The 26,771-nt window shown below is 44.0% G+C and overlaps 4 protein-coding genes and 8 non-coding genes across 13 annotated transcripts in view; 10 read left to right on the forward strand and 2 right to left on the reverse strand.

The window, feature by feature from the left end:
- The window catches only part of LOC118375730 (apoptosis regulator BAX-like), a 15,071-nt gene extending 4,402 nt beyond the window's left edge, over positions 1–10,669 (reverse strand). Inside the window, exon 1 of the mRNA XM_052518738.1 lies at positions 10,494–10,669. Within this exon, the coding sequence (XP_052374698.1) occupies positions 10,494–10,524 (31 nt within the window). The 5' untranslated portion in view covers positions 10,525–10,669. The remainder of the gene's footprint in view (positions 1–10,493) is intronic.
- A 116-nt stretch (positions 10,670–10,785) lies between these two features.
- LOC118380211 (40S ribosomal protein S11-like) lies at positions 10,786–16,830 on the forward strand. The gene is made up of 5 exons (XM_052518739.1): positions 10,786–10,843; positions 12,521–12,644; positions 13,378–13,453; positions 13,718–13,844; positions 16,742–16,830. Exons 1-5 carry the CDS (start codon positions 10,794–10,796, stop codon positions 16,791–16,793), a joined length of 429 nt encoding a protein of 142 aa, XP_052374699.1. The 5' UTR covers positions 10,786–10,793; the 3' UTR covers positions 16,794–16,830.
- On the forward strand, positions 12,347–12,430 carry LOC118380218 (small nucleolar RNA SNORD35). The gene has a single exon (XR_004824801.1). It is a non-coding gene; the product is annotated as a small nucleolar RNA SNORD35 (small nucleolar RNA).
- On the forward strand, positions 12,789–12,870 carry LOC118380216 (small nucleolar RNA SNORD35). The gene has a single exon (XR_004824799.1). It is a non-coding gene; the product is annotated as a small nucleolar RNA SNORD35 (small nucleolar RNA).
- LOC118380212 (small nucleolar RNA SNORD35) lies at positions 13,530–13,612 on the forward strand. The gene has a single exon (XR_004824796.2). It is a non-coding gene; the product is annotated as a small nucleolar RNA SNORD35 (small nucleolar RNA).
- Positions 13,986–14,069, forward strand: LOC118380213 (small nucleolar RNA SNORD35). Its single transcript, XR_004824797.1, has one exon. It is a non-coding gene; the product is annotated as a small nucleolar RNA SNORD35 (small nucleolar RNA).
- LOC118380209 (apoptosis regulator BAX-like) lies at positions 14,100–23,104 on the reverse strand. Its single transcript, XM_035767198.2, has 6 exons — positions 22,931–23,104; positions 17,674–17,722; positions 15,795–15,965; positions 15,542–15,677; positions 15,216–15,320; positions 14,100–15,110 (listed from the first exon to the last, which is right to left on the reverse strand). The coding sequence occupies exons 1-6, from the start codon at positions 22,959–22,961 to the stop codon at positions 15,012–15,014; spliced, it is 591 nt and encodes a 196-aa protein (XP_035623091.1). The 5' UTR covers positions 22,962–23,104; the 3' UTR covers positions 14,100–15,011.
- On the forward strand, positions 16,809–25,860 carry LOC118380210 (40S ribosomal protein S11). 2 transcript variants are annotated; one of them, XM_035767200.2, is made up of 5 exons: positions 16,809–16,830; positions 24,061–24,201; positions 24,839–24,914; positions 25,179–25,308; positions 25,644–25,860. In XM_035767200.2, the coding sequence occupies exons 1-5, from the start codon at positions 16,828–16,830 to the stop codon at positions 25,765–25,767; spliced, it is 474 nt and encodes a 157-aa protein (XP_035623093.2). In that variant the 5' UTR covers positions 16,809–16,827; the 3' UTR covers positions 25,768–25,860. The 2 variants fall into 2 exon arrangements, with proteins under 2 accessions (XP_035623093.2, XP_035623092.2); XM_035767199.2 differs by lacking the exon at positions 16,809–16,830 and adding an exon at positions 23,114–23,259.
- On the forward strand, positions 23,884–23,967 carry LOC118380219 (small nucleolar RNA SNORD35). Its single transcript, XR_004824802.1, has one exon. It is a non-coding gene; the product is annotated as a small nucleolar RNA SNORD35 (small nucleolar RNA).
- Positions 24,333–24,414, forward strand: LOC118380215 (small nucleolar RNA SNORD35). The gene has a single exon (XR_004824798.1). It is a non-coding gene; the product is annotated as a small nucleolar RNA SNORD35 (small nucleolar RNA).
- Positions 24,991–25,073, forward strand: LOC118380217 (small nucleolar RNA SNORD35). Its single transcript, XR_004824800.1, has one exon. It is a non-coding gene; the product is annotated as a small nucleolar RNA SNORD35 (small nucleolar RNA).
- LOC118380220 (small nucleolar RNA SNORD35) lies at positions 25,450–25,533 on the forward strand. The gene has a single exon (XR_004824804.1). It is a non-coding gene; the product is annotated as a small nucleolar RNA SNORD35 (small nucleolar RNA).
- Positions 25,861–26,771: the final 911 nt, after the last annotated feature.

Raw genomic sequence — 26,771 nt, forward strand, 5'->3', positions numbered from 1 at the left:
AAGATGTACTGCAGTTAGGCTAGTTGTCTATGATGTTTCTGGAATGACAACAATGAAGTACAAAGACTCAGACTGCCACACCTGGCCCTCCCACCCCTACAGGAGGGCAGCTCCCACTCAGCCCAGTCCAAGCACTTCTGTGTCCAAGCACCCTAATGGTGGAACCAGCTTCTCCCTGCCCATCTTCTGAAAACCAGTGAAACCCTACACCTTTAAAGAGTATCTTAAATAATCGCACAGCACTCCCCCTACTTTAGAAGGAAAAATGTACTTTCCTATGATATAAGTGCACTAACTGTAAATCATTCTGGATGAGCTCATCTGCTAAATTACTCAAATGCTAATTAAACACAGCTAGCTAGCACTCAAATACTAATCTGACTAATCAGTCTGTAATACACAATTAATTGGTATATACAGCCTGAAACAAATGCCTGCAAAATCATGTAAATATTCCTTTCCAGAATGTTGAATAAACTTTAATTTAAACTTACTATACCGATTGTCTGTGTGGTTTGTCCTGCTCGAGATTTGAGACAAAATATCTCCAGGAAAGTGTTGTTTAACAAACTTTAGAGAGCTGGTAGGTACAGTTGAAGTCAGAAGTTTACATACACCTTAGTCAAATACATTTAAACTCTGTTTTTCCACATGTAAATCCTAGATTAAAATTCAATCTCTTAGGTCAGTTAGGATCACCACTATATTTTAAGAATGTGAAACGTCAGAATAATAGTACAGAGAATCATTTATTTCAGTTTTTATTTCTTTCATCACATTCCCATTGCCTTCAAATTGTTTAACTTGGGTCAAATGTTTTGGGTAGCCTTCCACAAACTTCCCACAATAAGTAAAGTGAATTTTGGCCCATTCCTCCTGACAGAGCTGGTATAACTGAGTCAGGTTTGTAGGCCTCCTTGCTCGCACACACTTTTTCACTTCTGCCCACACATTTTCTATGGAATTGAGGTCAGGGCTTTGTGATGGCCACTCCAATACCTTGAATTTGTTGTCCTTAAGCCATTTTGTCACAACTTTGGGAGTAATGCTTGTAAAATGAGAACGTGTTCTCATCTTGCCTACCTGGTTAAATAAAGGTGGGGGAAAAATGCTTGGGGTCAATGTCAATTTGGAAGACCCATTTGCGACCAAGCTTTAACTTCCTGACTGATGGCTTGAGATGTTGCTTCAACATATCCAAACATATCGATTGCGCAACCAGGGGTGGAAAAACCTTGATTCATTGTTACTCTAACTTCCGCGACGCATATAAGGCCCTGCCCCGCCCCCCTTTTGGAAAAGCTGACCACGACTCCATTTTGTTGATCCCTGCCTACAGACAGAAACTAAAACAAGAGGCTCCCACGCTGAGGTCTGTCCAACGCTGGTCCGACCAAGCTGACTCCACACTCCAAGACTGCTTCCATCACGTGGACTGGGATATGTTTCGTATTGCGTCAGTTAACAATATTGACGAATACGCTGATTTGGTGTGCGAGTTCATTAGAACGTGCGTTGAAGAGGTCGTTCCCATAGCAACGATTAACCAGAAACCGTGGATTGATGGCAGCATTCGCGTGAAACTGAAAGCGCGAACCACTGCTTTTAATCAGGGCAAGGTGTCTGGTAACATGACCGAATACAAACAGTGCAGCTATTCCCTCCGCAAGGCTATCAAACAAGCTAAGCGTCAGTACAGAGACAAAGTAGGATCTCAATTCAACGGCTCAGACACAAGAGGCATGTGGCAGGGTCTACAGTCAATCACGGACTACAGGAAGAAATCCAGCCCCGTCACGGACCAGGATGTCTTGCTCCCAGGCAGACTAAATAACTTTTTTGCCCGCTTCGAGGACAATACAGTGCCACTGACACGGCCTGCAACGGAAACGTGCGGTCTCTCCTTCACTGCAGCCGAGGTGAGTAAGACATTTAAACGTGTTAACCAGAGCATTGCAGACCAGCTGGAGGTGTGTTTAGCATATTCGCAAGGCTGCAGGCCCAGACGGCATCCCCAGCCGCGCCCTCAGAGCATGCGCAGACCAGCTGGCCGGTGTGTTTACGGACATATTCAATCAATCCCTATACCAGTCTGCTGTTCCCACATGCTTCAAGAGGGCCACCATTGTTCCTGTTCCCAAGAAAGCTAAGGTAACTGAGCTAAACGACTACCGCCCTTTCCCTGTTAGCACCCACTTCCGTCATCATGAAGTGCTTTGAGAGACTAGTCAAGGACCATATCACCCCGTCCACCCTACCTGACACCCTAGACCCACTCTCATTTATTTGCTTACCGCCCAAATAGGTCCACAGAGTCCACGATGCAATCTCAACCACACTGCACACTGCCCTAACCCATCTGGACAAGAGGAATACCTATGTTTTTGAGAATGCTGTTCATCGACTACAGCTCGGCATTCAACACCATAGTACCCTCCAAGCTCGTCAGTACCGCCATTTCAAGCACACAGGTTTTCCAGCTACCTCCGTGAACAAATCCATCGCACCATTTTTGATGAGACCCTGGGTCTCGACCCCGCCCTGTGCAACTGGGTACTGGACTTCCTGACGGGCCGCCCCCAGGTGGTGAGGGTAGGCAACAACATCTCCTTCCCGCTGATCCTCAACACTGGGGCCCCACAAGGGTGCGTTCTGAGCCCTGTACTCCCTGTTCACCCACAACTGCGTGGCCACGCACGCCTCCAACTCAATCATCAAGTTTGCGGACAACACAACAGTGGTAGGCTTGATTACCAACAACGACGAGACGGCCTACAGGGAGGAGGTGAGGGCCCTCGGAGTGTGGTGTCAGGAAAATAACCTCACACTCAACGTCAACAAAACTAAGGAGATGATTGTGAACTTCAGGAAACAGCAGAGGGAACACCCCCCTATCCACATCGATGGAACAGTAGTGGAGAGGGTAGCAAGTTAAGTTCCTCGGCATACACATCACAGACAAACTGAATTGGTCCACTCACACAGACAGCATCGTGAAGAAGGCGCAGCAGCGCCTCTTCAACCTCAGGAGGCTGACGAAATTTGGCTTGTCACCAAAAGCACTCACAAACTTCTACAGATGCACAATCGAGAGCATCCTGGCGGGCTGTATCACCGCCTGGTACGGCAACTGCTCCGCCCTCAACCGTAAGGCTCTCCAGAGGGTAGTGAGGTCTGCACAACGCATCACCGGGGGCAAACTACCTGCCCTCCAGGACACCTACACCACTCGATGTTACACCAAGGCCATAAAGATCATCAAGGACAACAACCACCCGAGCCACTGCCTGTTCACCCCGCTATCATCCAGAAGGTGAGGTCAGTACAGGTGCATCAAAGCTGGGACCGAGAGACTGAAAAACAGCTTCTATCTCAAGGCCACCAGACTGTTAAACAGCCACCACTAACATTGAGTGGCTGCTGCCAACACACTGTCATTGACACTGACCCAACTCCAGCCACTTTAATAATGGGAATTGATGGGAAATGATGTAAATATATCACTAGCCACTTTAAACAATGCTACCTTATATAATGTTACTTACCCTACATTATTCATCTCATATGCATACGTATACTGTACTCTATATCATCGACTGCATCCTTATGTTATTCTTCCAAGATGGCGTAGCAGTAAGTCGTCCCCTCGTATCGTCTCTCTGTAAATGTCTGTAAATACCGTCTCTTTTTCTTTTTAGATATTTTTCTTCACATATCTATAAAAACATTTTGCTAAACCTAAGCTTCCAAATACTCTCCTGCAATCCGCCTCACCCAATGTAGCTACTTTTCCTGAAGTATTTATATGTACTTCGGAACCGAAACCTCTCAACTGAAGTTAGCCAGCTAACCACCAGCTATGCTAGCGGTCTTCAGCTAACCGGTCATCAGCTAACCTTTAGCTCGGAAAGCTCTCGCCAGTTCGAACAACGCAACGCTAACCAGAGCATAACGGACCTATTTATTTTTTATCCCCGGATTCCCTCCGCAAACGGAACATTTTTTTCAGCTGGATCTTCACAACTAGCTATCGAGCTAAACCGCAACCCTGGTTGTTTACTCCTGGCTAGCGTTTCCACCCACGTAGCTTGAAGCTAGCCTGGCCAGAGCTCCTGTGTTCCTAGCATACTCCTGGGCTTCTATACCCGGATCCACGACCGGTCTACCGATGTCACTGCATGAAGAGGAATAAACAGACTCACCCCATCGCGACGTCCTCCAAAGGCTAACTCTCTAGCCCTCGCTATCTCCTTGCTTGCTAATTTGGCATGCTAACTGCTAGCTTGTTTGGCCCAGGTCCGCTAACTACTACCTTGTTTACCCCGGCCTGCTAATCTGTTAGCTTGTTAGCACAGGCCTGCTAACCGTCTGCATCGCAGTGGCCCATATGTACTTTCTATCTCTTCCCGATTTTTAAAATTTGTTTATACCTTCCGGAAACCTGCCTGACCCAATGTGATACGGAATCGCTATTATTTTTAATTTTTAGAACACACTCAAGAACCTCCAGAAGCGAATCAGCTAACTAGCTACAAGCTACTTAGTCACTGTTAGTTTTTTTAAACCTGGATAACACCCGCCAGTCCAGCCCCCCTGCCTCATCCACCGCTGCCCCTGGACTCTGATCACTTGGCTACACAGCTGATGCACGCTGGACTGTCCATTAATCACGGTACTCCATTCTGCTTGTTTGATTTATCTGTCGCCCGTTGCCTAGTCAATGCCATTTTACCTGCTGTTGTTATGCTAGCTGATTAGCTGTTGTCTCACCCACTGTTTTAGCTAGCTTTCCCAATTCAACACCTGTGATTACTGTATGCCTCGCTGTATGTCTCTCTCAAAATGTCAATATGCCTTGTATACTGTTGCTCAGGTTAGTTATCATTGTTTTAGTTCACAGTGGAGCCCCTAGTCCCACTACTCATACCCCTGATACCTCCTTTGTCCCACCTCCCACATATGCGGTGACCTCACCCATTACAACCAGCATGTCCAGAGATAAAACCTCTCTCATCATCACCCAGTGCCTGGGCTTACCTCCGCCATACTCGCACCCCACCATACCCCTGTCTGCGCATTATGCCCTGAATATATTCTACCATGCCCAGAAACCTGCTCCTCTTATTCTCTGCCCCCAACGCTCTAGGCGACCAGTTTTGATAGCCTTTAGCCGCACTCTCATACTACTCCTTCTCTGTTCTGCGGGTGATGTGGAGGTAAACCCAGGCCCTGCATGTCCCCAGGCACCCTCATTTGTTGACTTCTGTGATCGAAAAAGCCTTGGTTTCATGCATGTCAACATCAGAAGCCTCCTCCCTAAGTTTGTTTTACACACTGCTTTAGCACACTCTGCTAACCCTGATGTCATGACTGTAAGTCGCTTTGGATAAAAGCGTCTGCTAAATGGCATATATTATTATTATTATTATGTCCTTGCCGTGTCTGAATCCTGGCTCAGGAAGGCCACCAAAAATTCAGAGATTTCCATACCCAACTATAACATCTTCCGTCAAGATAGAACTGCCAAAGGGGGAGGAGTTGCAGTCTACTGCAGAGATAGCCTGCAAAGTAATGTCATACTTTCCAGGTCCATACCCAAACAGTTCGAACTACTAATTCTGAAAATTACTCTCTCCAGAAATAAGTCTCTCACTGTTGCCGCCTGCTACCGACCCCCCTCAGCTCCCAGCTGTGCCCTGGACACCATTTGTGAATTGATTGCCCCCCATCTAGCTTCAGAGTTTGTTCTGTTAGGTGACCTAAACTGGGATATGCTTAACACCCCGGCAGTTCTACAATCTAAGCTAGATGCCCTCAATCTCACACAAATCATCAAGGAACCCACCAGGTACAACCCTAAATCTGTAAACAAGGGCACCCTCATGGACGTCATCCTGACCAACTGGCCCTCCACATACACCTCCTCTGTTTTCAACCAGGATCTCAGCGATCACTGCCTCATTGCCTGTATCCGCTACGGTGCCGCAGTCAAACGACCACCCCTCATCACTGTCAAACGTTCCCTAAAACACTTCTGTGAGCAGGCCTTTCTAATCGACCTGGCCCGGGTATCCTGGAAGGACATTGACCTCATCCCGTCAGTTGAGGATGCCTGGTCATTCTTTAAGAGTAACTTCCTCGCCATTTTAGATAAGCATGCTCCGTTCAAAAAATGCAGAACTAAGAACAGATACAGCCCTTGGTTCACTCCAGACCTGACTGCCCTCGACCAGCACAAAAACATCCTGTGGCGGACTGCAATAGCATCGAACAGTCCCCGCGATATGCAACTGTTCAGGGAAGTCAGGAACCAATACACACAGTCAGTCAGGAAAGCTTCTTCAGGCAGAAGTTTGCATCCTGTAGCTCCAACTCCAAAAAGTTCTGGGACACCGTGAAGTCCATGGAGAACAAGAGCACCTCCTCCCAGCTGCCCACTGCACTGAGGCTAGGGAACACGGTCACCACCGACAAATCCATGATTATCGAAAACTTCAACAAGCATTTCTCAACGGCTGGCCATGCCTTCCGCCTGGCCACTCCTACCTCGGCCAACAGCTCCGGCCCCCCCGCAGCTCCTCGCCCAAGCCTCTCCAGGTTCTCCTTTACCCAAATCCAGATAACAGATGTTCTGAAAGAGCTGCAAAACCTGGACCCGTATAAATCAGCTGGGCTTGACAATCTGGACCCTCTATTTCTGAAACTATCCGCCGCCATTGTCGCAACCCCTATTACCAGCCTGTTCAACCTCTCTTTCTTATCGTCTGAGATCCCCAAGGATTGGAAAGCTGCTGCAGTCATCCCCTTCTTCAAAGGGGGAGACACCCTGGACCCAAACTGTTACAGACCTATATTCATTCTGCCCTGCCTATCTAAGTTCTTTCAAAGCCAAGTCAACAAACAGGTCACTGACCATCTCGAATCCCACCGTACCTTCTCCGCGATGCAATCTGGTTTCCGAGCCGGTCACGGGTGCACCTCAGCCACACTCGAGGTACTAAACGACATCATAACCGCCATCGATAAAAGACAGTACTGTGCAGCCGTCTTCATCGACCTTGCCAAGGATTTCGACTCTGTCAATCACCAGATTCTTATCGGCAGACTCAGTAGCCTCGGTTTTTCGGATGACTGCCTTGCCTGGTTCACCAATTACTTTTGCAGACAGAGTTCAGTGTGTCAAATCGGAGGGCATGGTGTCCGGTCCTCTGGCAGTCTCTATGGGGGTGCCACAGGGTTCAATTCTCGGGCCGACTCTTTTCTCTGTATATATCAATGATGTTGCTCTTGCTGCGGGCGATTCCCTGATCCACCTCTACGCAGACGACACCATTCTATATACTTTCGGCCCGTCATTGGACACTGTGCTATCTAACCTCCAAACGAGCTTCAATGCCATACAACACTCCTTCCGTGGCCTCCAACTGCTCTTAAACGCTAGTAAAACCAAATGCATGCTTTTCAACCGATCGCTGCCTGCACCCGCATGCCCGACTAGCATCACCACACTGGATGGTTCCGACCTTGAATATGTGGACACCTATAAGTACCTAGGTGTCTGGCTAGACTGCAAACTCTCCTTCCAGACCCATATCAAACATCTCCAATCGAAAATCAAAATCGGCTTTCTATTCTGCAACATAGCCTCCTTCACTCACGCTGCCAAGCTTACCCTAGTAAAACTGACTATCCTACCGATCCTCGACTTCGGCGATGTCATCTACAAAATCGCTTCCAACACTCTACTCAGCAAACTGGATGCAGTTTATCACAGTGCCATCCGTTTTGTCACTAAAGCACCTTATACTACCACCACTGCGACGTGTATGCTCTAGTCGGCTGGCCCTCGCTACATATTCGTCGCCAGACCCACTGGCTCCAGGTCATCTACAAGGCCATGCTAGGTAAAGCTCCGCCTTATCTCAGTTCACTGGTCACGATGGCAACACCCATCCGTAGCACGCGCTCCAGCAGGTGTATCTCACTGATCATCCCTAAAGCCAACACCTCATTTGGCCGCCTTTCGTTCCAGTACTCTGCTGCCTGTGACTGGAACGAATTGCAAAATCGCTGAAGTTGGAGACTTTTATCTCCTCACCAACTTCAAACATCAGCTATCTGAGCAGCTAACCGATCGCTGCAGTTGTACATAATCTATTGGTAAATAGCCCACCCAATTTCACCTACCTCATCCCCACAGTTTTTATGTATTTACTTTTCTGCTCTTTTGCACACCAATATCTCTACCTGTACATGATCATCTGATCATTTATCACTCCAGTGTTAATCTGCAATATTGTAATTATTCCCCTACCTCCTCATGCCTTTTGCACACATTGTATATAGACTCCCCCTTTTTTTCTACTGTGTTATTGACTTGTTAATTGTTTACTCCATGTGTAACTCTGTGTTGTCTGTTCACACTGCTATGCTTTATCTTGGCCAGGTCGCAGTTGCAAATGAGAACTTGTTCTCAACTAGCCTACCTGGTTAAATAAAGGTGAAATAAAAAATAAAATGTAATACATGTATCACTAGCCACTTTAACTATGCCACTTTGTTTACATACTCATCTCATATGTATATACTGTACTCGACACCATCTACTGTATCTTGCCTATGCTGCTCTGTACCATCACTCATTCATATATCCTTATGTACATATTCTTTATCCCCTTACACTGTGTATAAGACAGTAGTTTTGGAATTGTGAGTTAGATTACTTGTTGGTTATTACTGCATTATCGGAACTAGAAGCACAAGTATTTCGCTACACTCGCATTAACATCTGCTAACCATGTGTATGTGACAAATAAAATTTGATTTGATCATTTTACTTCATCATGATGCCATCCATTTTGTGAAGTGCACCAGTCCCTCCTGCAGCAAAGCACCCACACACCAAGATGCTGCCACCCCTATGCTTCACGGTTGGGATGGTGTTCTTAAGCTTGCAAGCCTCCCCCTTTTTCCTCCAAACATAACAATGTTCATTATGGCCAAACAGTTCTATTTTTGTTTCATCAAACCAGAGGACATTTCTCCAACATCACAAACTTCGTCCCCATGTGTGGTTGCAAACCATAGTCTGGCTTTTTTTAATGGCGGTTTTGGAGCAGTGGCTTCTTCCTTGCCGAGCGGACTTCCAGGCTGTCAATATAGTACTTGTTTTACTGTGGAAAAATATACTTTTGCACCCGTGTCCTCCAGCATCTTCACAAGGTCCTCTGCTGTTGTTCTGAGATTGATTTGCACTTTTCACACCAAAGTACATTCATCTCTAGGACACAGAACGAGACTCCTTCCTGAACGGTATGACAGCGGTGTGGTCCCATGGTGTTTATTCTTACGTACCATTGTTTGTACAGATGAACGTGGTACCTTCAGGTGTTTGGAAATTGGCTGAACCAGACTTGTGGGGGTCTCCAATTGTTTTCTCTGAAGTCTTGGCTGATTTCTTTTGATTTTCCCATAATGCCAAACAAAGAGGCACTGAGTTTGAAAGTAGACCTTAAAATACATCCACGGTACACCGCCAATTGAATCAAATGATGTCAATTAGCCTATCAGAAGCTTCTAAAGCCATGACATAATTTTCTGGAATTTTCCAAGCTGTTTAAAGGCAGTCAAGTTAGTGTATGTAAACTTCTGACACACTGGAATTGTGATACAGTGAATTATAAGTGAAATAATCTGTCTGTAAACTATAGTTTGTTAACAAGAAATTTGTGGAGTGGTTGAAAAACAACTTTTACTGACTCCAACATAAGTGTATGTAAACTTCCGACTTCAACTGTATATGGTTAAGTACCAAGGTAAAGGTTGTTTCATATAGGATATTTGCTTTACTCGTCACTAGCTATTGAACCAAGCATGCCATGACAATTCAAATGTTCTAAATCAGATTTAGGATGGATAATAATCCAGAGCATTTTCTGTATGAATTTCAAATTCTGTTCAGATAACAATCTTCAAAAAAATGTAAGATTTACACACAAAAAAAAGTTGTCGATTGCTCTCCATCCTCCCCTGATTAAGAATATAACGTTACAATACTCCATGTCATGGCATGTTTGGTTCAATAGCTATTGACGAGTGAAAACCGAATATCCAAAACAAATGTTTGGGCTGTATATGTAAATACCAATGAACTGTTTATCACATACAGGCTTACAAGCCAGCTTGATGAGAAAAGGAAACAACTGTAACACTTTTCCCCCAGTTGAACAGCTAGATAACAATAATATAGCTTTCCTAGGTAGCTAGCTTACCCAGTCATGTGTACGGGCATGTTTCAGAGATGGGATGGATGGGTGTTATGTTAGTTCGTTGACTGGCTAGCTCGACGCGGCTAGGTCCAACCAACAACAAAAATCTATTATTTAACAAGTAAGCTAAATCGTGACAAATACTTTTCGTTCCGGCTCACGATAATTACGATATCAGTACCACGGTTCCGTATCGATTGTGTTTATCATAGTCATGACACTTACCTGAATCGCCTCCTCCCGACAGCGCTGCCATCTTGTACTAAGATTACTTTGAGTCTGCGTCCGCCTGCAGTCATGTGACATATGTTTACAGTACCAGAGGAGTGGCTTCGTTTTGCTCGTTCACGAATTCCAGCTTGAAAAAGCACTATGTAGAAGGCCAATAATATTTATGTGTAGTCAATTTACAAAATACTTAAATTACAGCAAGTTTAATGAGCAATGAATACAAATATTTTGACACAAATGGAATCCAACGTTCCGCTTCTGCTTTGCCCTTTCTGACTTCTGTCCGTCACGCGCATGCTTAGTTCTCTTTACGACTCGGCTGGCAAAGATGGTCGGACGCACAAGTATGTTCAGCAAAACAGCGTGGCGAAATGAATGTGCTTTTTGGATAGAAAAAAGTATCATGGCGTACAATAAATAGCCTCATTTTAGCGGAAAAGCATGCGATTGAAATCTCAAAGTAGACTGGGCCCTTAATTGTTTTATGGTTCCAGGCCCGGTGCTGTGTGGAACGCGTTGTCGGAGATCCAGCTAGGACGTTTGCTAACTTGGCCTTTACAGCGTTGGGCGTATGCTTCATCTGTAGTTTATAATCGAAGTATACTGATTTATGGCAGAGTTATTAACTAAAACATGTCATTGCTAGATCAATGTATGCGCGAGAAGCACAGTCCTCTAAGATCGGAAATCTCGTTACCGGGATCAAATTCGACAACATCCGGTTAAATCGGTGCGCGCCGAATACAACATCTTAGCATTAAACATTCATAAAAATACAAGTGCCTTATATCGTTTAAAAGATGAACTTATTGTTAATCTTTCCGTTTTGTCAGATTTCAAAAAGTCTTTACGGGAAAAGCATACCATGTGATTATTTTAGGACATCGCCCCACTTCCAAAAGCATTAAACATTTTCCAACCAAGCAGAGGCGTTACTAAAGTCAGAAATGGCTTTAAAATAAATCACTTCCCTTTTGAAGATCTTCCTCACGGTCCCAGCTACATAACAAATGGTACTTGTGTTCGATAAAGTCAGTTTAGTTGGTGCACTTGATTCAGTAAGCCACCCGTTTCCTTCGTTCAAAATGTATACAAATGAGTCAAAGGTTACCAATAAACTTCTTCCAAACAACTCAGACAGCGTTTCTAATCAATCCTCAGGTACCCTAATATGTAAATAAATACTTAGGAAAACTACAAATTCTAGCTAATTTCTTCCAAAAAACAAGCCTGGAACTCTTTCTAAAGACTGACATCTACTGGAGGCCCTAGGAACTGCAATCTGGAAGGTATTATTTTGATATTCCCATAGGCAGCCATTATGAGTGGTGAGCTCAAAATAAAAAGATATTCCCAGATGGATTCTCCTTGGGTTTTTGCCTGCTATATCAGTTGTGTTATACTCAGACATTATTTTAACAGTTTTGGAAACGTCAGTGTTTTCTATCCAATTCTACCAATTATATGCATAATCCTAGCATCTGGGCCTGAGTAACAGGCAGTTTAATTTGGGCACATCAGTCATCCGAAATACAAAATACTGCCACGGGCCCACAAGTTAAGGTACTGATAAAGCCTATAGCCCATAGGTTAGTTTTTACGCTATATTGGCTGGCTGGCTAAAGCTGTCTACTTTCTCAACTTGTGGATTCCAAATGTCATGGACTTTATACGGCTATTGTTTTTAGCTACCAAGTTATTTTGCTATGCTTTTGATTATAGCTAGCTCTGACTTTTCTTAACTTTCATTATGGTCAGCTTCATAGATAGTAAGTCTTGCTAGTACATCCTATCCGATCACTGCTTCTCTATAGTCAGGTCTATTTCAAAATGCACATTGATTTACCTGCAAATGATGTTTTTCTCACGATGGTCTTCCTAGCCTATGAGGTTCTGACGACACTGCCTAATGGCAACACTGATGCAGTGTAACTTGAAGGGTCTTTTCAGCTCCATGATGGAGCGATGTGTTACTCTGCATAGATCAGTTTTTGACCTGGTGTTATGTATTTTCCCCACAGACAGAAAGTGCTTATCAGAAGCAGCCAACCATCTTCCAGAACAAGAAGCGTGTTCTGGTTGGTGAAGGTGGCAGGGAGAAGCTACCACAAGCGCTTTGGGCTAGGCTTCAAAACCCCAAGAGAGGTAACTTACCCAACGACCTAAACTATCCTAAAACTACAATTGTGCTCCTTATGGGCAGTATGATTAATTTGTTGAATTGTCTTTGGAATACAGCCTTGTCTCTTGTAGTCAATTAGCTTGAATGGTTAACTGCTCTTTGCAAGCTGCAAATGATGTTTTTCTCACGATGGTCTTCCAAGCCTGAGGCTCTGACGACACTGCCTAGTGGCAACACTGATGCAGTTATAGGGCTTTTGGCATCCATACTGAACAAAAATATAGATGTAACCTGTTGGTTTCATGAGTGGAAATAAAAGATCCCAGAAATGTTCCATATGCACAAAAAGCTTATTTCTAGAAAATGTTTAAACTTGTTTAAATCAAAGGATTTCTCCTTTGCCAAGATAATCCATCCACCCGTGGCATATCAAGAAGCTGATTAAACAGCATGATCATTGTATAGGTGCACCTTGTGCTGTGCACAATTAAAGGCGACACTAAATTATGAAGTTTTGTCACACAATGCCACAGATGTCTCAAATTGAGGGAGATTGCAATTGGCATGCTGACTGCAGGAATGTCCATCAGAGCTTTTGCAAGAAAATGGAATGTTAATTTCTCTACCATAAGCTGCCTCCAATTGTAGGGAATTTGGCAATACGTCTAACCATCCTCAACTGCAGACCACATGTAACCATCGTCTGAGACCAGCCAGATTTGCAGAGAACCTAACATGTATTTTTTTTTCCTACAGGCTATTGATGGCATTTACATTGACAAGAAATGCCCCTTCACTGGAAATTTATCCATCCGTGGTCGTATCCTCTCCGGTTCGTCTTTACATTTCCTTGCTGTTTATTGTTTTTGGTTTGGATGTAAATCAGTTAGCTTTTGTTCTCACTTTACTGCAAATGATGTTTTTCTCACGATGGTCTTCCAAGCCTTCTGGTTATGACGACAATGCCTTATGGCATTACTGATGAAACGACCCAAACCCCCTGCTCACCCTATTCAACGGTCTACTCCTATCCCTAGATCAGTGCTTCGATGTATTCTAAGATTGACCACACATTGACCTGATTCTGCCTTTTCAGGTGTGGTGACCAAGATGAAGATGCAGAGGACCATCGTCAGAGGTGACTACCTGCATTACATCCGCAAATACAACCGCTTTGAGAAGAGGCACAAGAACATGTCGGTCCATCTCTCACCTGCCTTCAGGTAAGAGGATCTGTCATACTGTTGAGCCTTTCCAACCGCTCTTCCTTGCATGTGTTTTTTCTGACTAGGCTGTATCCAATAATTGGCTGCTTGTGCCTTTCCTACTGCGCCAAGTTCTATTAAATCAGATTTGATGTTGGCTGCAAATGATGTTTTTCTCACGATGGTCTTCCAAGCCCATGTGGCTCTGACGACACTGCCTAATGGCAACACTGATGCAGTTGTTATACCAAGAAAAGCACAGCTTAATAATGATTGCGATCCATAAATCATTTTTATTTTATGTTCATATTAAAACATACAAAACCAACACATGTCACTGCAAAAATATTCTGGGGGACAAGAGTGTTAAACGATAGAAAGCGAAGAAATGTAAAAAAAAATATATATATCAAAGCAATTTATTGTAGAAAATAACCAAGGCACTGACAACTTAGAATAAGAAAGTTACCTTATTTGTTAACACATTAACAAGGTGTATAAAAAGAGCATTTGATTGAAGGATTATGGTATGGTCTGCTTTTAAATAGCCCACCATAGAATACAGTACTTTGAACACTATGCCGAGGTAAACATCTGAGAGGACAGTGTGTCTGCAGTAGAATTGCACAAACACGTACCTCCAACATCTGATCCTATGGTCACACATAAATGATCTGACACCCCAAAATACATACTCTAGTAAAGAGATACCATAAAGAGAGGGCGGGAGAATGATCAGATGGGGAAAAGGAGACTCAATGGAAGAAAAGTGCAACAGGAATAAAGCACAGTAGATTCTCATGGATAATTTGTCATCAGTTCATAAGACTTAAGCAACAAAATGACATGCAGTGACTTGTTTGTAAGACATAAAAATTTCATTAAAACATGTACCCTGGCCGAGTCTCAACACACCTCCTTCTCTCCTGTATGTACGGTCAAGAGCCGCTCACATTTTCAGCGGTGTAGGGAACAGCGATAAGAACCTCGACTCAATCCTTTGCGATGGAGGGCAGGAAAGAGGAGTGGTTGATCAGGACCAAACGTTGCCCTTTTTCCATCCAACTTTTTTCCCTCGCCTTTTCCTTCCCCATAAGCATCTTCCATTCACCCTCACATGTCTGGCTCTACTACCCAGTCTTATGTCCCACCTCTCAATGTCCTTCTCTCAGGCTCTCCTCCCCCTCACATCCTGCGCATGACCAGCACAGTGGTAAGAACTCCAGCGAGAAACACCCCCACGGTCTGCCGGGTGGGAGTGCAAAAGTAGGAACGGATTCCCTCCTAAGAATTAGGAAGAGACACCATTGTCTTCAACCATCACAATTTCAAAAAGACATCTGTAAAAAACATGTCAATGTGGGGAAAGCACATCTACTGATTCCTTACCCAGCCACCTTGATCCCTAATCCAGTAGATCACATGATCTCGCAGGTAGTCTGTTGCCCAGCTGATAATGGTTCTGATGATGTCGGGGACCTTGGTCAACAGAGCCTGAGGAGAGAAAGACGATGCAGTCTTATTGCACAACGAAGAAGCCAACTCATCCCAAAACGTGTAAATTTCAGTTCCATTCCAAGCGCTGCGGTTTACAAAAGTGACTATTCTGACTGAGATGAGCCCTATTTCCTTTGTCTAACAGAGGACAAGAGAGCACAATAATGATTGAGAGAGAAAGGAGAACTAAATCAAATACTACCACTGACCACCCTCACCTTGATGACCAGCCGAGAGGCAAAGTAGAAAAGTGCCACCACCCTGCCCCAGTTGACCGTCCCATCAGAGAAGATCTCACGGGCCACACTCATAAAAACATCATGGCTGGGCTGGAGTGCAGTATCATTTAACATACTGAAGGGGAAATCAAGAGATGCTCTGAGTATTGTACAAACTCCAGAGGTCAATTTAAAGTGAATATCTATTCAAGCAAAGAGCTGAGTCCCTTTCTAAGTCCTTGGTTTAAGATACCTTTGGAGTTGTGTATTGCGATCCAGCTCATCTCTAATCTGCTCCAGGTACAGGGCCAGTTTCTTGTGGTTGGGGTTGGGGTAACACAGCTCATTCCCGCCCAACTGGGTCCGTGACACTGACAACTGAGTACTGCTGTCAGCATGGCGATCAACCCGCTCGTAGATGAAACTGCGAAAAGAGGGTCCCGGGTAAATAACTGGCTCCACAATATGAGCTAATCTTCCTGCCATCCAGGACCTATATACTTGGTGTCAGAGGAAAGCCCAAAAAAATTGCAAAAGACTCCAGCCACCCTGATCAGATTGTTCTCTCTGCTACAGCACGGCAAGCAGTACCGAAGCGCCAAGTCTAGGACCAAAAGGCTCCTTAACAGCTTGTACCCCCAAGACAAAAGACTGCTGAACAATTCATCAAATGGCCACATGGACTACTTACATTGAACCATATACCTACCGGCTCTCTAAAAAGTCTGGTAGAAATCTTCTTATGGATCAGTGTCCCGTCTACAGGACAGTTGTTGCTCAATATGCATAATGTGACTACGTCGTTTTACACAACTTTTTTCCGGTACATGTCTTATACGGGCAGAAAGCTTATTCCTGTTAATGTAACTGCATTGTCCAATTTACAGTAGCTATTACAGTGAAAATACCTATGCTATTGTTTGAGTGCATAACAAAACACTTATCACGGCGACAGGTTTGATACATTCCTATCTGAAGGTAAGTAACGTACTTGCATGATGTAATCTTGCTCTGATTTGTCATCCTGAGGGTCCTAGAGATAACATGTAGTTTTGATAAAAATGTAATGTCCATATAGTATGCACAATCGATTTTATTTCCACTCGTTCAACTTGCAAAGAAAGATATCTGAAAATCGAATGCAATTGTGGTAAAGACTGACTTCAAAGAGACAACATTCAAGTTCTCTGTTCCCCCCAGCCTGACTGCTGCTCACTCTGGCTCCACAACAAACCACCGCCCGGCCCTCTAGAGATGTCAATACCTAGCCAGCCTACAATTAGAGGATGGTAAGTGCTTTACAGCAGAAAGAGACTTGGGACCAGCAGCACAACATTGTGTAGAAAGGGTTTCTAAATACTTAGTGTGTACAATTTATTTCTTAACTTTGTTTGTGTTGGCTGCTAACTTGGCCCTTAAATATTTCACTGTGTTTGGAGATATTGGATCAGCATTCTTGACACATCTCCTGTTTAGTACATTTTATGTTGGGGAGCTAATGATCCATCATGCATGACATTACTGGGAGTGTGTATATTTTATTAGTATAGCATTTTTGTATGTTTACTCTAGTTAAAAGTTTTTACATTTGCCATTTGGGCAAATCTTGAGGGATACCTGGATGACTTCATACTAAATGTCAGGTTGCTTACTCATTCTTGAAGTGATCAGTCTGGAACTTTGCACATACACTGTTGCCCTCTTGTGGACACCATCTAAATTACCTCCAGCTTCCTAGCTGAATGTGTGGTTTTTCTTTTCATGTCAAAGATAATGCAACAACTAAAAATAACGTTTTTTTCTTATCTTATACCAGATCTGTGTTCTCCTACATTAATTTTGCATTTCTAAACTTAAGTGTTTCCTTTCAAATGTTATCAAGAATATGCATATCCTTGCTACAGGCAGTTAGATTTGGATGTCTTTTTAGGCAGACATTGAAAATGGCCTGCTCTTAAGGACAAACCACACAGACAACCGGTAGTAAAAATGTGATTTTAAGGAACATTAACAGCTCCGATGTTTCAGGCTGTATGTACTAATTAAATTGTAAATTGTATTACAGCCTGATTTTAAATCAGACAAATGTGAATAAAGATCAAATTCAGGAGTAAACAAGAAGGTATACTCACTCTGTCAGTAATGTTCTTCCCAGTTCTAGTACCTGATCAGTTCCATTACCTGAGAACACAAAGCAGCACTGGAGTCAGTACTACCATGACATAAACCAAGGGCAGGTAGAGGCAATTTAAGACCATGCCTATGTGTGGGTAGTCTGGCAAATACTGAATTCTTGAAGTCCTCCTGACTGAGTCACGTGGGTAGCGTCAGCCGGGCTAATGTATGCGTGTCTGTCAAATCGAAACTGGGCCGTCATAAAATATGATGTAATGTTCTAAACATGTTTGAAATGTGACACACAAAGATATTCTTGAACAAGTAGCTACTGAAGTATACATGTCTCATGACCAGTTCAGTGTGACATTAATTAATGTAAAACAGTTACACCAGCTGGTTCATTTTCAGAAGTTGACTTGTCAGCTGACATTAGAAACAGCTGGACTGGTCCAAGATGTACTGCAGTTAGGCTAGTTGTCTATGATGTTTCTGGAATGACAACAATGAAGTACAAAGACTCAGACTGCCACATCTGGTCCTCCCACCCCTACAGGAGGGCAGCTCCCACTCAGCCCAGTCCAAGCACTTCTGTGTCCTAGCACCCTAATGGTGGAACCAGCTTCTCTGTGAAAACAACAGTCCCTGCCCATCTTCTGAAAACATCACACCCCACTGGTCTGATGAATCAGTCTAATACACGATTATGGAAGGCGCACAGTACAACATGGAACTCTGTTCCTCTTCAAGTAACTGACGCAAGCAGAAAAATTCAATTTAAACACCTTATGGAACAGCGGGGACTGTGAAGCAACACAGGCATACACGATAACATGCGCACCAAGGAAAATGGCGCTGGAGGGGAAGGCTGCCGTTTTATCGGCCCAACCATGCTATATTTTTGTTTTGTACATAATGTTGCTGCTACCGTCTCTTATGACTGAAAAGAGCTTCTGGACATCAGAACTGGGATTACTCACTTCAAATTGGATGAGTAGTTATTTTTTAATGACGCAAGGGATTTTCTACAAACACCCGACCAGTCCCCGATCCCTGTGATTCGCTGGAGAAGGACACTGAGATTGAGGCAAAAGATCAGGGTGCCTTGCGAGGATCAGGCGACGAGTGGCTAATCTTCCATCCTGCTGGCTAATGTTCAATTGCTGGAAAATAAATGGGATGAACTGAAACCATGTATATCCTACCAACAGGACATTAACTAATATCTTATGTTTCACCGAGTCGTGGCTGAAAGACGACATTAAGAACACACAACTGGTGGGTTATACACTATCGTCAGGACAGAACAGCAGCTTCTGTTAAGACACTGTACGGGGGCCTATGCATGTTTGTCAACAATAGCTGTCTCAAGGTTTTGCTCACCTGAGGTAGAGTATTTCACGGTAAGCTGTTGACCACACTACCTAGAGTTATCTGTATTTTTCATAGCTGTCTACATACCACCGCAGACTGAGGCTGGCACTAAAACCACACTCAATGAACTGTATTCCGCCATAAGCAAACAGGAAAACGTTCATCCAGAGGCGGCGCTCCTAGTGGCCGGAAACTTAAATCAGTTTTACCTCATTTCTATCATCATGTTAAATGTGCAACCAGAGGGGGAAAAAATGTCTAGACCACCTTTATTCCACACACATGTGTACAAAGCTCTCCCTCCATTTCGCAAATCTGACCATAACTATCCTTCTGATTCCTGCTTACAAGCTAAAATTTAAGCAGGAAGCACCAGTGACTTGGTCTATAAAAAAGTAGTCATATGAAGCAGATGCTAAACTACAGGACTGTTTCAGGCCCTACACCCAAACAAGGGCACTGCGTTCATCCACCTCTGGCCTGCTCGCCTCCCTACCACTGAGGAAGTACAGTTCCCGCTCAGCCCAGTCAAAACTGTTCGCTGCTCTGGCTCCCCAATGGTGGAACACACTCCCTCACGACGCCAGGACAGCGGAGTCAATCACCACCTTCCGGAGACACCTGAAACCCCACCTCTTTAAGGAATACCTAGGATAGGATAAAGTAATCCTTCTCACCCCCCCCCCCTTAAAAGATTTAGATGCACTATTGTAAAGTGGCTGTTCCACTGGATGTCATAAGGTGAATTCACCAATTTGTAAGTCGCTCTGGACAAGAGCGTCTGCTAAATGACTTAAATGTAATGTAATGTAAATGTTTTGCTAGCACAGACTGGAATATGTTCCGGGATTCTTCTGATGGCATTGAGGAGTACACATCAGTCGCTGGCTTTATCAATAAGTGCATCCAGTACGTCGTCCCCACAGTGACTATACATACATACCCCAACCAGAATCCATGGAATACTGGCAACATTTGCACTAAGCTGAAGCTACCGCTCTACCCTTACTAACCCGGAAGCTTATAAGAAATCCTGCTATGCCCTCCAATGAACCATCAAACAGGCAAAGCGTCAATACAGGACTAAGATCGAATTGTACTACACCGGTTCCGACGCTCGTTGGATGTGGCAGGGCTCGCAAACTATTACAGACTACAAAGGGAAGCACCGCCGAGAGCTGCTCAGTGACAAGCCTACCAGACGAGCTAAATAACTTCTATGCTTGCGTCAAGGCAAGTAACACTGAAATATGGCAAGTAACAATGAAACCGGCATCAGCTGTTCCGGACAACTGTGTGATCACGCTCTCCTCAGCCAATGTCAGTAAGACCTTTAAACAGGTCAACATTCACAAGGCTGTTGGGCCAAACGGATTACCAGGACATGTTCTCCGAGCATGCGCTGACCAACTGGCAAGTGTCTTCACTGACATTTTCAAACTCTACCTGTCTGAGTCTGTAATACCAACATGTTTCAAGCAGACCACCATAGTCCCTGTGCCCAAGAACACTAAGGTAACCTGCCTAAATGACTACCGACCCGTAGCACTGAGATCTATAGCCATGAAATGCTTACATCAACACCATTATCCCAGAAACCCAAGACCCACTCCAATTTGCCTACTGCACCAACAGATCTACAGATGATGCAATCGCTATTGCACTCCGCATTGCCCTTTTCCACCTGGACAAAAGAAACACCTATGTGAGAATACTATTTATTTACTACAGCTCAGCGTTCAACACCAAAGTGCCCTCAATGCTCATCACTAAGCTAAGGAGCCTGGGACTAAACACCTCTCTCTGCAACAGGATCCAGGACTTCCTGACGGGCCACCCCCAGGTGGTAAGGGTAGGTAACACATCCGCCCCGCTGATCCTCAACACAGGGGCCCCTCAGGGGTGCATGCTCAAATCCCTCCTGTCCTCCCTGTTCACTCTTGACTGCACGGCCAGGCACGACTCCAACACCATCATTAAGTTTGCTGATGACAACCTGATCACCGACAACGATGACACAGCATACCTCTTCCTATATGGCCCGGTACATCACCAGGGCCAAGCCTGCCATCCAGGACCTCTATACTAGGCGGTGTCAGAGGAAGGCCCTAAAAATTGCCTAAGACTCCAGCCACCCTAGTCATAGACTGATCTCTGCTTCCGCACGGCAAGCAGTACCAGAGCGCCAAGTCTAGGTCCAAGAGGCTTCTACCCCCAAGCCATAAGACTCCTGAACAGCTAATCAAACGGCTACTTGCATTGCCGCCCCCTCTCTTCTATGCTGCTACTGCTCTTATCTATGCATAGTCACTAACTCTACCTACATATTACCTCCACATTGGTGCCCCTGCACATTGACTATCGTTACAGTCTGTATATAACCCCGCTATTGTTATTTACTGCTGCTTTTTAATTGTTATTCTTATCTCTTACTTTTGGGGGAGGGGGAGGGGTAATTTCTTAACGGCATTGTTGGTTAAGGGCTTGTAAGTAAGCATTTCACTAAGGTACCTGTTCTATTCGACACATGTGACAAATACAATTTGATTTGATTCTACACACGTGTACATATGGATTTTGGACTGTAGATATGTGGTAGAGTAGGGGCCGGAGGGCACACAGTGTGTCGCGAAATCTGTGAATGTATTATGTTTTTAGAGGCTGACTGGCTCATGTTCAGGCAAATGTGAAATAAGTGCACTCAGGCTATCCAGAAGGCCAAAGTCAATTACTTTAAGGAACAGTTCTCTCTCTGGGTCTAACCCCCAAGAAGTTCTAGAAAACTGTTAAAGACCTGCAGAATTAACCCTCCTCACAGCTGCCCATGTCCCTTTGACATTGATGTGGTTGTTACTGACAAGAAGCACATGGCTGAGCTCTTTAATCACCACTTCATTAAGTCAGGATTCTTATTTGACTCAGCCATGCCTCCTTGCCCATCCAACATCTCATCTCCCACCCCTTCTAATGTGACCAGCAACTGAAACTTGACACCCCAAAAAACATCTAGGTTAGATGGTTTAGACCCTTCTTTAAGGCTGCTGCCCCTATCATCGCCAAACCAGTCTCTCCTTTTTTTTGGGGGGGGGGGGGGTTCCCATTGCTTGGAAGGCAGCCATGATTCATAAGCTGATCCTAAATGTTATAGGCCTTTTTCTATTTTGCCCTGTTTGTCAAGTGTTGGAAAACCCTGTCAATAATCAACTGACTGGCTTTATTTTTATTTACTTTTACCCCCTTTTCGTGGTATCCAATTGTTAGTAGTTACAATCTTGTCTCAATCTAGTGTAAAACGAAGCCACTCCTCTGTTACCATTTTATATTTGGGCTCCTGAGTGGCGCAGTGGTCAAAGGCACTGCATCTCAGTGCAAGCGGCGTGACTACAGTCCCTGGTTCAAATCCCCTGATTCAGAATATACAATATTCATTGTCATGGCATGCTTGGTTCAATAGCTATTGACGAGTGAACACCGAATATCCAACATAAAACAAATGATTGGGCTGTCGTAAATCGCATTTGTAAATAAGAACTTGTTCTCAACTAGCCTACCAAGTTAAATAAATTATATATACACAAATTGTTTATTACTGACTATCACATACAGGCTTTTAAGCTAGCTTAATGAGAAGGAAACAAGTTAACTAACACTTTCCCCCAGTTGAACAGCTAGAAAACAATAATGTAGCTTTCCTAGATAGTTTACCAAGTTATGTGTAAGGGCATGTTTCAGAGATGGGATGGCTGGGTGTTATGTTAGCTGGTTAGCTCGACACGCCTGGGTCCAACCGGCAACAAACAATAGTTTCGTGACAAATACTTTTCGTTCCGGATCACGATAATTACGATATCAGTACCACGGTTCCGTATCGATTGTGTTTATCATAGTCATGTCACTTACCTAAATCGCCTCCTATCGACAGCGCTGCCATCTTGTACTAAGATTACTTTGATTCTGCTTCCGCCTGCAGTCATGTGACATTATTCCAGCTTGCAAGAGCACAATGTAGAAGGCCAATACTATTTATGAGTAGTCAATTTACAAAATACTTAAACTACAGCAAGTTTAATTAGCAATAAATATAAATATTTTGACACAAATGGAATCCAACGTTCCGCTTCTGCTTTGCCCTTTCTTAAACGTCATATCCTGTCCTTTCTGACTTCTGTCCGTCACGCGCATGCTTAGTTCTCTTTACGACTCGGCTGGCAAAGATGGCGGACGCACAAGTACGTTCAGCAAAACAGCGTGGTGAAATTAATGTGCTTTTTAGATAGAAAAAAAATAAACATCATGCCAATGTAGCTTACAATAAATCACGGTTGTTAAGCGAAAAGCATGCGATTGAAGTATATCGAAGTAGACTGGGCACTTAACGGTATCACCTATTTCGACTATCACGTTCCAGGCCCTGTGCCGTGTGGTGAGCTTTGTCGGAGATCCAGTAGGAAGTTTTCTAACTAGGCCTTTACAGCATTGGGAGTATTTTTTATCTGTAGTTGAAAATCGAAGTATATTGATTTATGGCAGAGTTGATAACTAAAACATGTCATTGCTAGATAAATGTATGTGCGAGGAGCTTGGCGTACTGCAAAAGCTATAGCAGTTAGGTTAGTTTATACGCGAATATGGCTAGCTAGCCAGATCACCCGTTAGTTGACTAAACTCAGCGGTCCTCTTTCTCAACTTGTATATTCCAAATGTTATAGACTTGTATGGCTATTGTTTAGCTAGCTACCTAGTTTTTCAGAACTTTATGGTCCGCTTCATAGATTGTAAGTCTTGTTAGTGCATCCTATCCGATCACTGCTTCTCTATAGTCAGGTCTATTTCAAAATGTACATTGATTTACCTGCAAATGATGTTTTTCTCACGATGGTCTTCCTAGCCTATGAGGTTCTGACGACACTGCCTAATGGCAACACTGATGCAGTGTAACTTGAAGATGGGTATTTTCAGCTCCATGATGGAGCGATGTGTTACTCTGCATAGATCGGTTTTTGACCTGGTGTTATGTATTTTCCCCACAGACGGAGAGGGCTTATCAGAAGCAGCCAACCATCTTCCAGAACAAGAAGCGTGTTCTGGTTGGTGAAGGTGGCAAGGAGGCCAAGGAGAAGCTACCACGCTACCACAAGAGCGTTGGGCTAGGCTTTAAAACTCCAAGAGAGGTAACTTACCCAACAACCCAAACTATCCTAAAACTACAGTTGTGCTCCTTATGGGCAGTGTGATTCATCTTTGAATACAGCCTTGTATCTAGTGATCAATTAGCTTGAATGGTTAACTGCTCTTTGCAAGCTGCAAATGATGTTTTTCTCACGATGGTCTTCCAAGCCTGAGGCTCTGACGACACTGCCTAATGGCAACACTGATGCAGTTATAGGAGGGCTTTTGGCATCCATACTGAACAAAAATATAGATGTAACCTGTTGGTTTCATGAGTGGAAATAAAAGATCCCAGAAATGTTACATATGTTACAAAAGCTTATTTCCATAAAATGTTGTTTGCAAACTTGTTTACATCCCTGTTAGTGAGGATTTATCATTTGCCAAGATAATTCATCCACCCGTGGCATATCAAGAAGCCGATTAAACAGCATTATTACACATGTGCACCTTGTGCTGTGCACAATTAAAGGCCACACTAAAATATGAAGTTTTGTCACACAACGCCACAGATGTCTGAAATTGGCGGAGCTTGCAATTGGCATGGTGAGTGCGGGAATGTCCACCAGAGCTTTTGCGAGAAAATAGAATGCTCATTTCTCTACCATAAACTGCCTCAAACATATTTTTTTCCTACAGGCTATTGATGGCACTTACATTGACAAGAAATGCCCCTTCACTGGAAATGTCTCCATCCGTGGTCGTATCCTCTCCGGTTCGTCTTTACATTTCCTTGCTGTTTATTGTTTTTGGTTTGGATGTAAATCAGTTAGCTTTTGTTCTCACTTTACTGCAAATGATGTTTTTCTCACGATGGTCTTCCAAGCCTTCTGGTTATGACGACAATGCCTTATGGCATTACTGATGCAACGACCCAAACCCCCTGCTCACCCTATTCAACGGTCTACTCCTATCCCTAGATCAGTGCTTCGATGTATTCTAAGATTGACTACACATTGACCTGATTCTGCCTTTTCAGGCGTGGTGACCAAAATGAAGATGCAGAGGACCATCGTCATCAGACGTGACTACCTTCATTACATCCGCAAATACAACCGCTTTGAGAAGAGGCACAAGAACATGTCGGTCCATCTCTCACCTGCCTTCAGGTAAGAGGATCTGTCATACTGTTGAGCCTTTCCAACCGCTCTTCCTTGCATGTGTTTTTTCTGACTAGGCTGTATCCAATAATTGGCTGCTTGTGCCTTTCCTACTGCGCCAAGTTCTATTAAATCAGATTTGATCTTGTCTGCAAATGATGTTTTTCTCACGATGGTCTTCCAAGCCCATGTGGCTCTGACGACACTGCCTAATGGCAACACTGATGCAGTTTGGCCTACCTATCACATGAGATGGCACATTGGTTGATGTTGTCATACCTCCAAAAGCAGTGCCTCGGTCACTTCAGGAATATGCTCCAATAATTCCCTCCTTTTCTCTGCAGAGACGTCTCCGTCGGAGACATTGTTACCGTCGGAGAGTGCCGACCCCTCAGCAAGACAGTCAGGTTCAACGTCCTCAAGGTCACAAAGGCCGCTGGAGCTAAGAAGCAGTTCCAGAAGTTCTAATCTAGGATGTGCAGGAGATGAGACCAATTGACAGGAGGGCTTTCTTTCTAGGCTGACCTGCTCTGTTGTATCTCAAATAAAGAATGTTCTGTATCTTGTTCTTCTGGCCTGTCTTTTGTAAAATAATTGTAATGGCTGAGGCTGACTTACTGTGTGTTCTGCTGGACACTTCTTTCCGTTGGTGTCTCCAACCACAGGGCCATTTGTCAGTCTTTTAAAGCCTGAGTTTTTCTTGTTCAGTGAGCTAGCTGCTCCACAAATGTATAGGTTCTTACATAAATGTAATTGTAACCCATATCAAATTTAATGTCACATGTGCTGGATACAACGGATTTCACCTTACAGTGAAATGCTTGCTTACCATCCGTTAACCAACAATACAGATTTAAGAAAAAAGTATTTATTAAATAGACTGAAGTAAACAAAGAAAATAGAAATAACAGCAACACAGTAACAAGGCTATATAGGGGCTACCCCGCAGGGGTACTGGTTAGTTGAGGTAATTCGGGTAATATGTATATGTTGGTGAAGTGAAACTAGCATTAGTGTAAAAAAAAGGGAGGGGGGGTGCAATACAAAAATTGTCCAGGTAGCCATTTGGTTAACTGTTCAGGAGTCTTTTGGTGGTAGAAGCTGTTAAAAAGCCTTTCGGACCTTGTCTTGGCGATCCGGTGCCGCGCGGTAGCAGAAAGAAGTCTGACTAGGGCGACTGGAGTTTTTGCCAATTTTTAGGGCTTTACTCTTAACATCACCTGGTATAGAGGTCATGGGTGGCAGGAAGCTCGGTCCCGGTGACGTACTGGGCCGTACGCACTACCCTCTGTAGTGCCTTACTGTCGGAGGCCGAGCAGTTGCCATACCGGGCGGTTATGCAACCAGTTAGTATCCTCTCGATGGTGCAGCTGTGGAACCTTTTGCGGTTCTGAGGACCCATGCCAAATCATTTCATTTAAACGTCCAGTAAATTGTTGACCAAGACAACCAGTGTGAAGTTTCTTTTTAAT

This window comes from Oncorhynchus keta, chromosome 5 (genome assembly GCF_023373465.1).
Source record: "Oncorhynchus keta strain PuntledgeMale-10-30-2019 chromosome 5, Oket_V2, whole genome shotgun sequence".
NCBI classification, from domain to species: domain Eukaryota; kingdom Metazoa; phylum Chordata; class Actinopteri; order Salmoniformes; family Salmonidae; genus Oncorhynchus; species Oncorhynchus keta.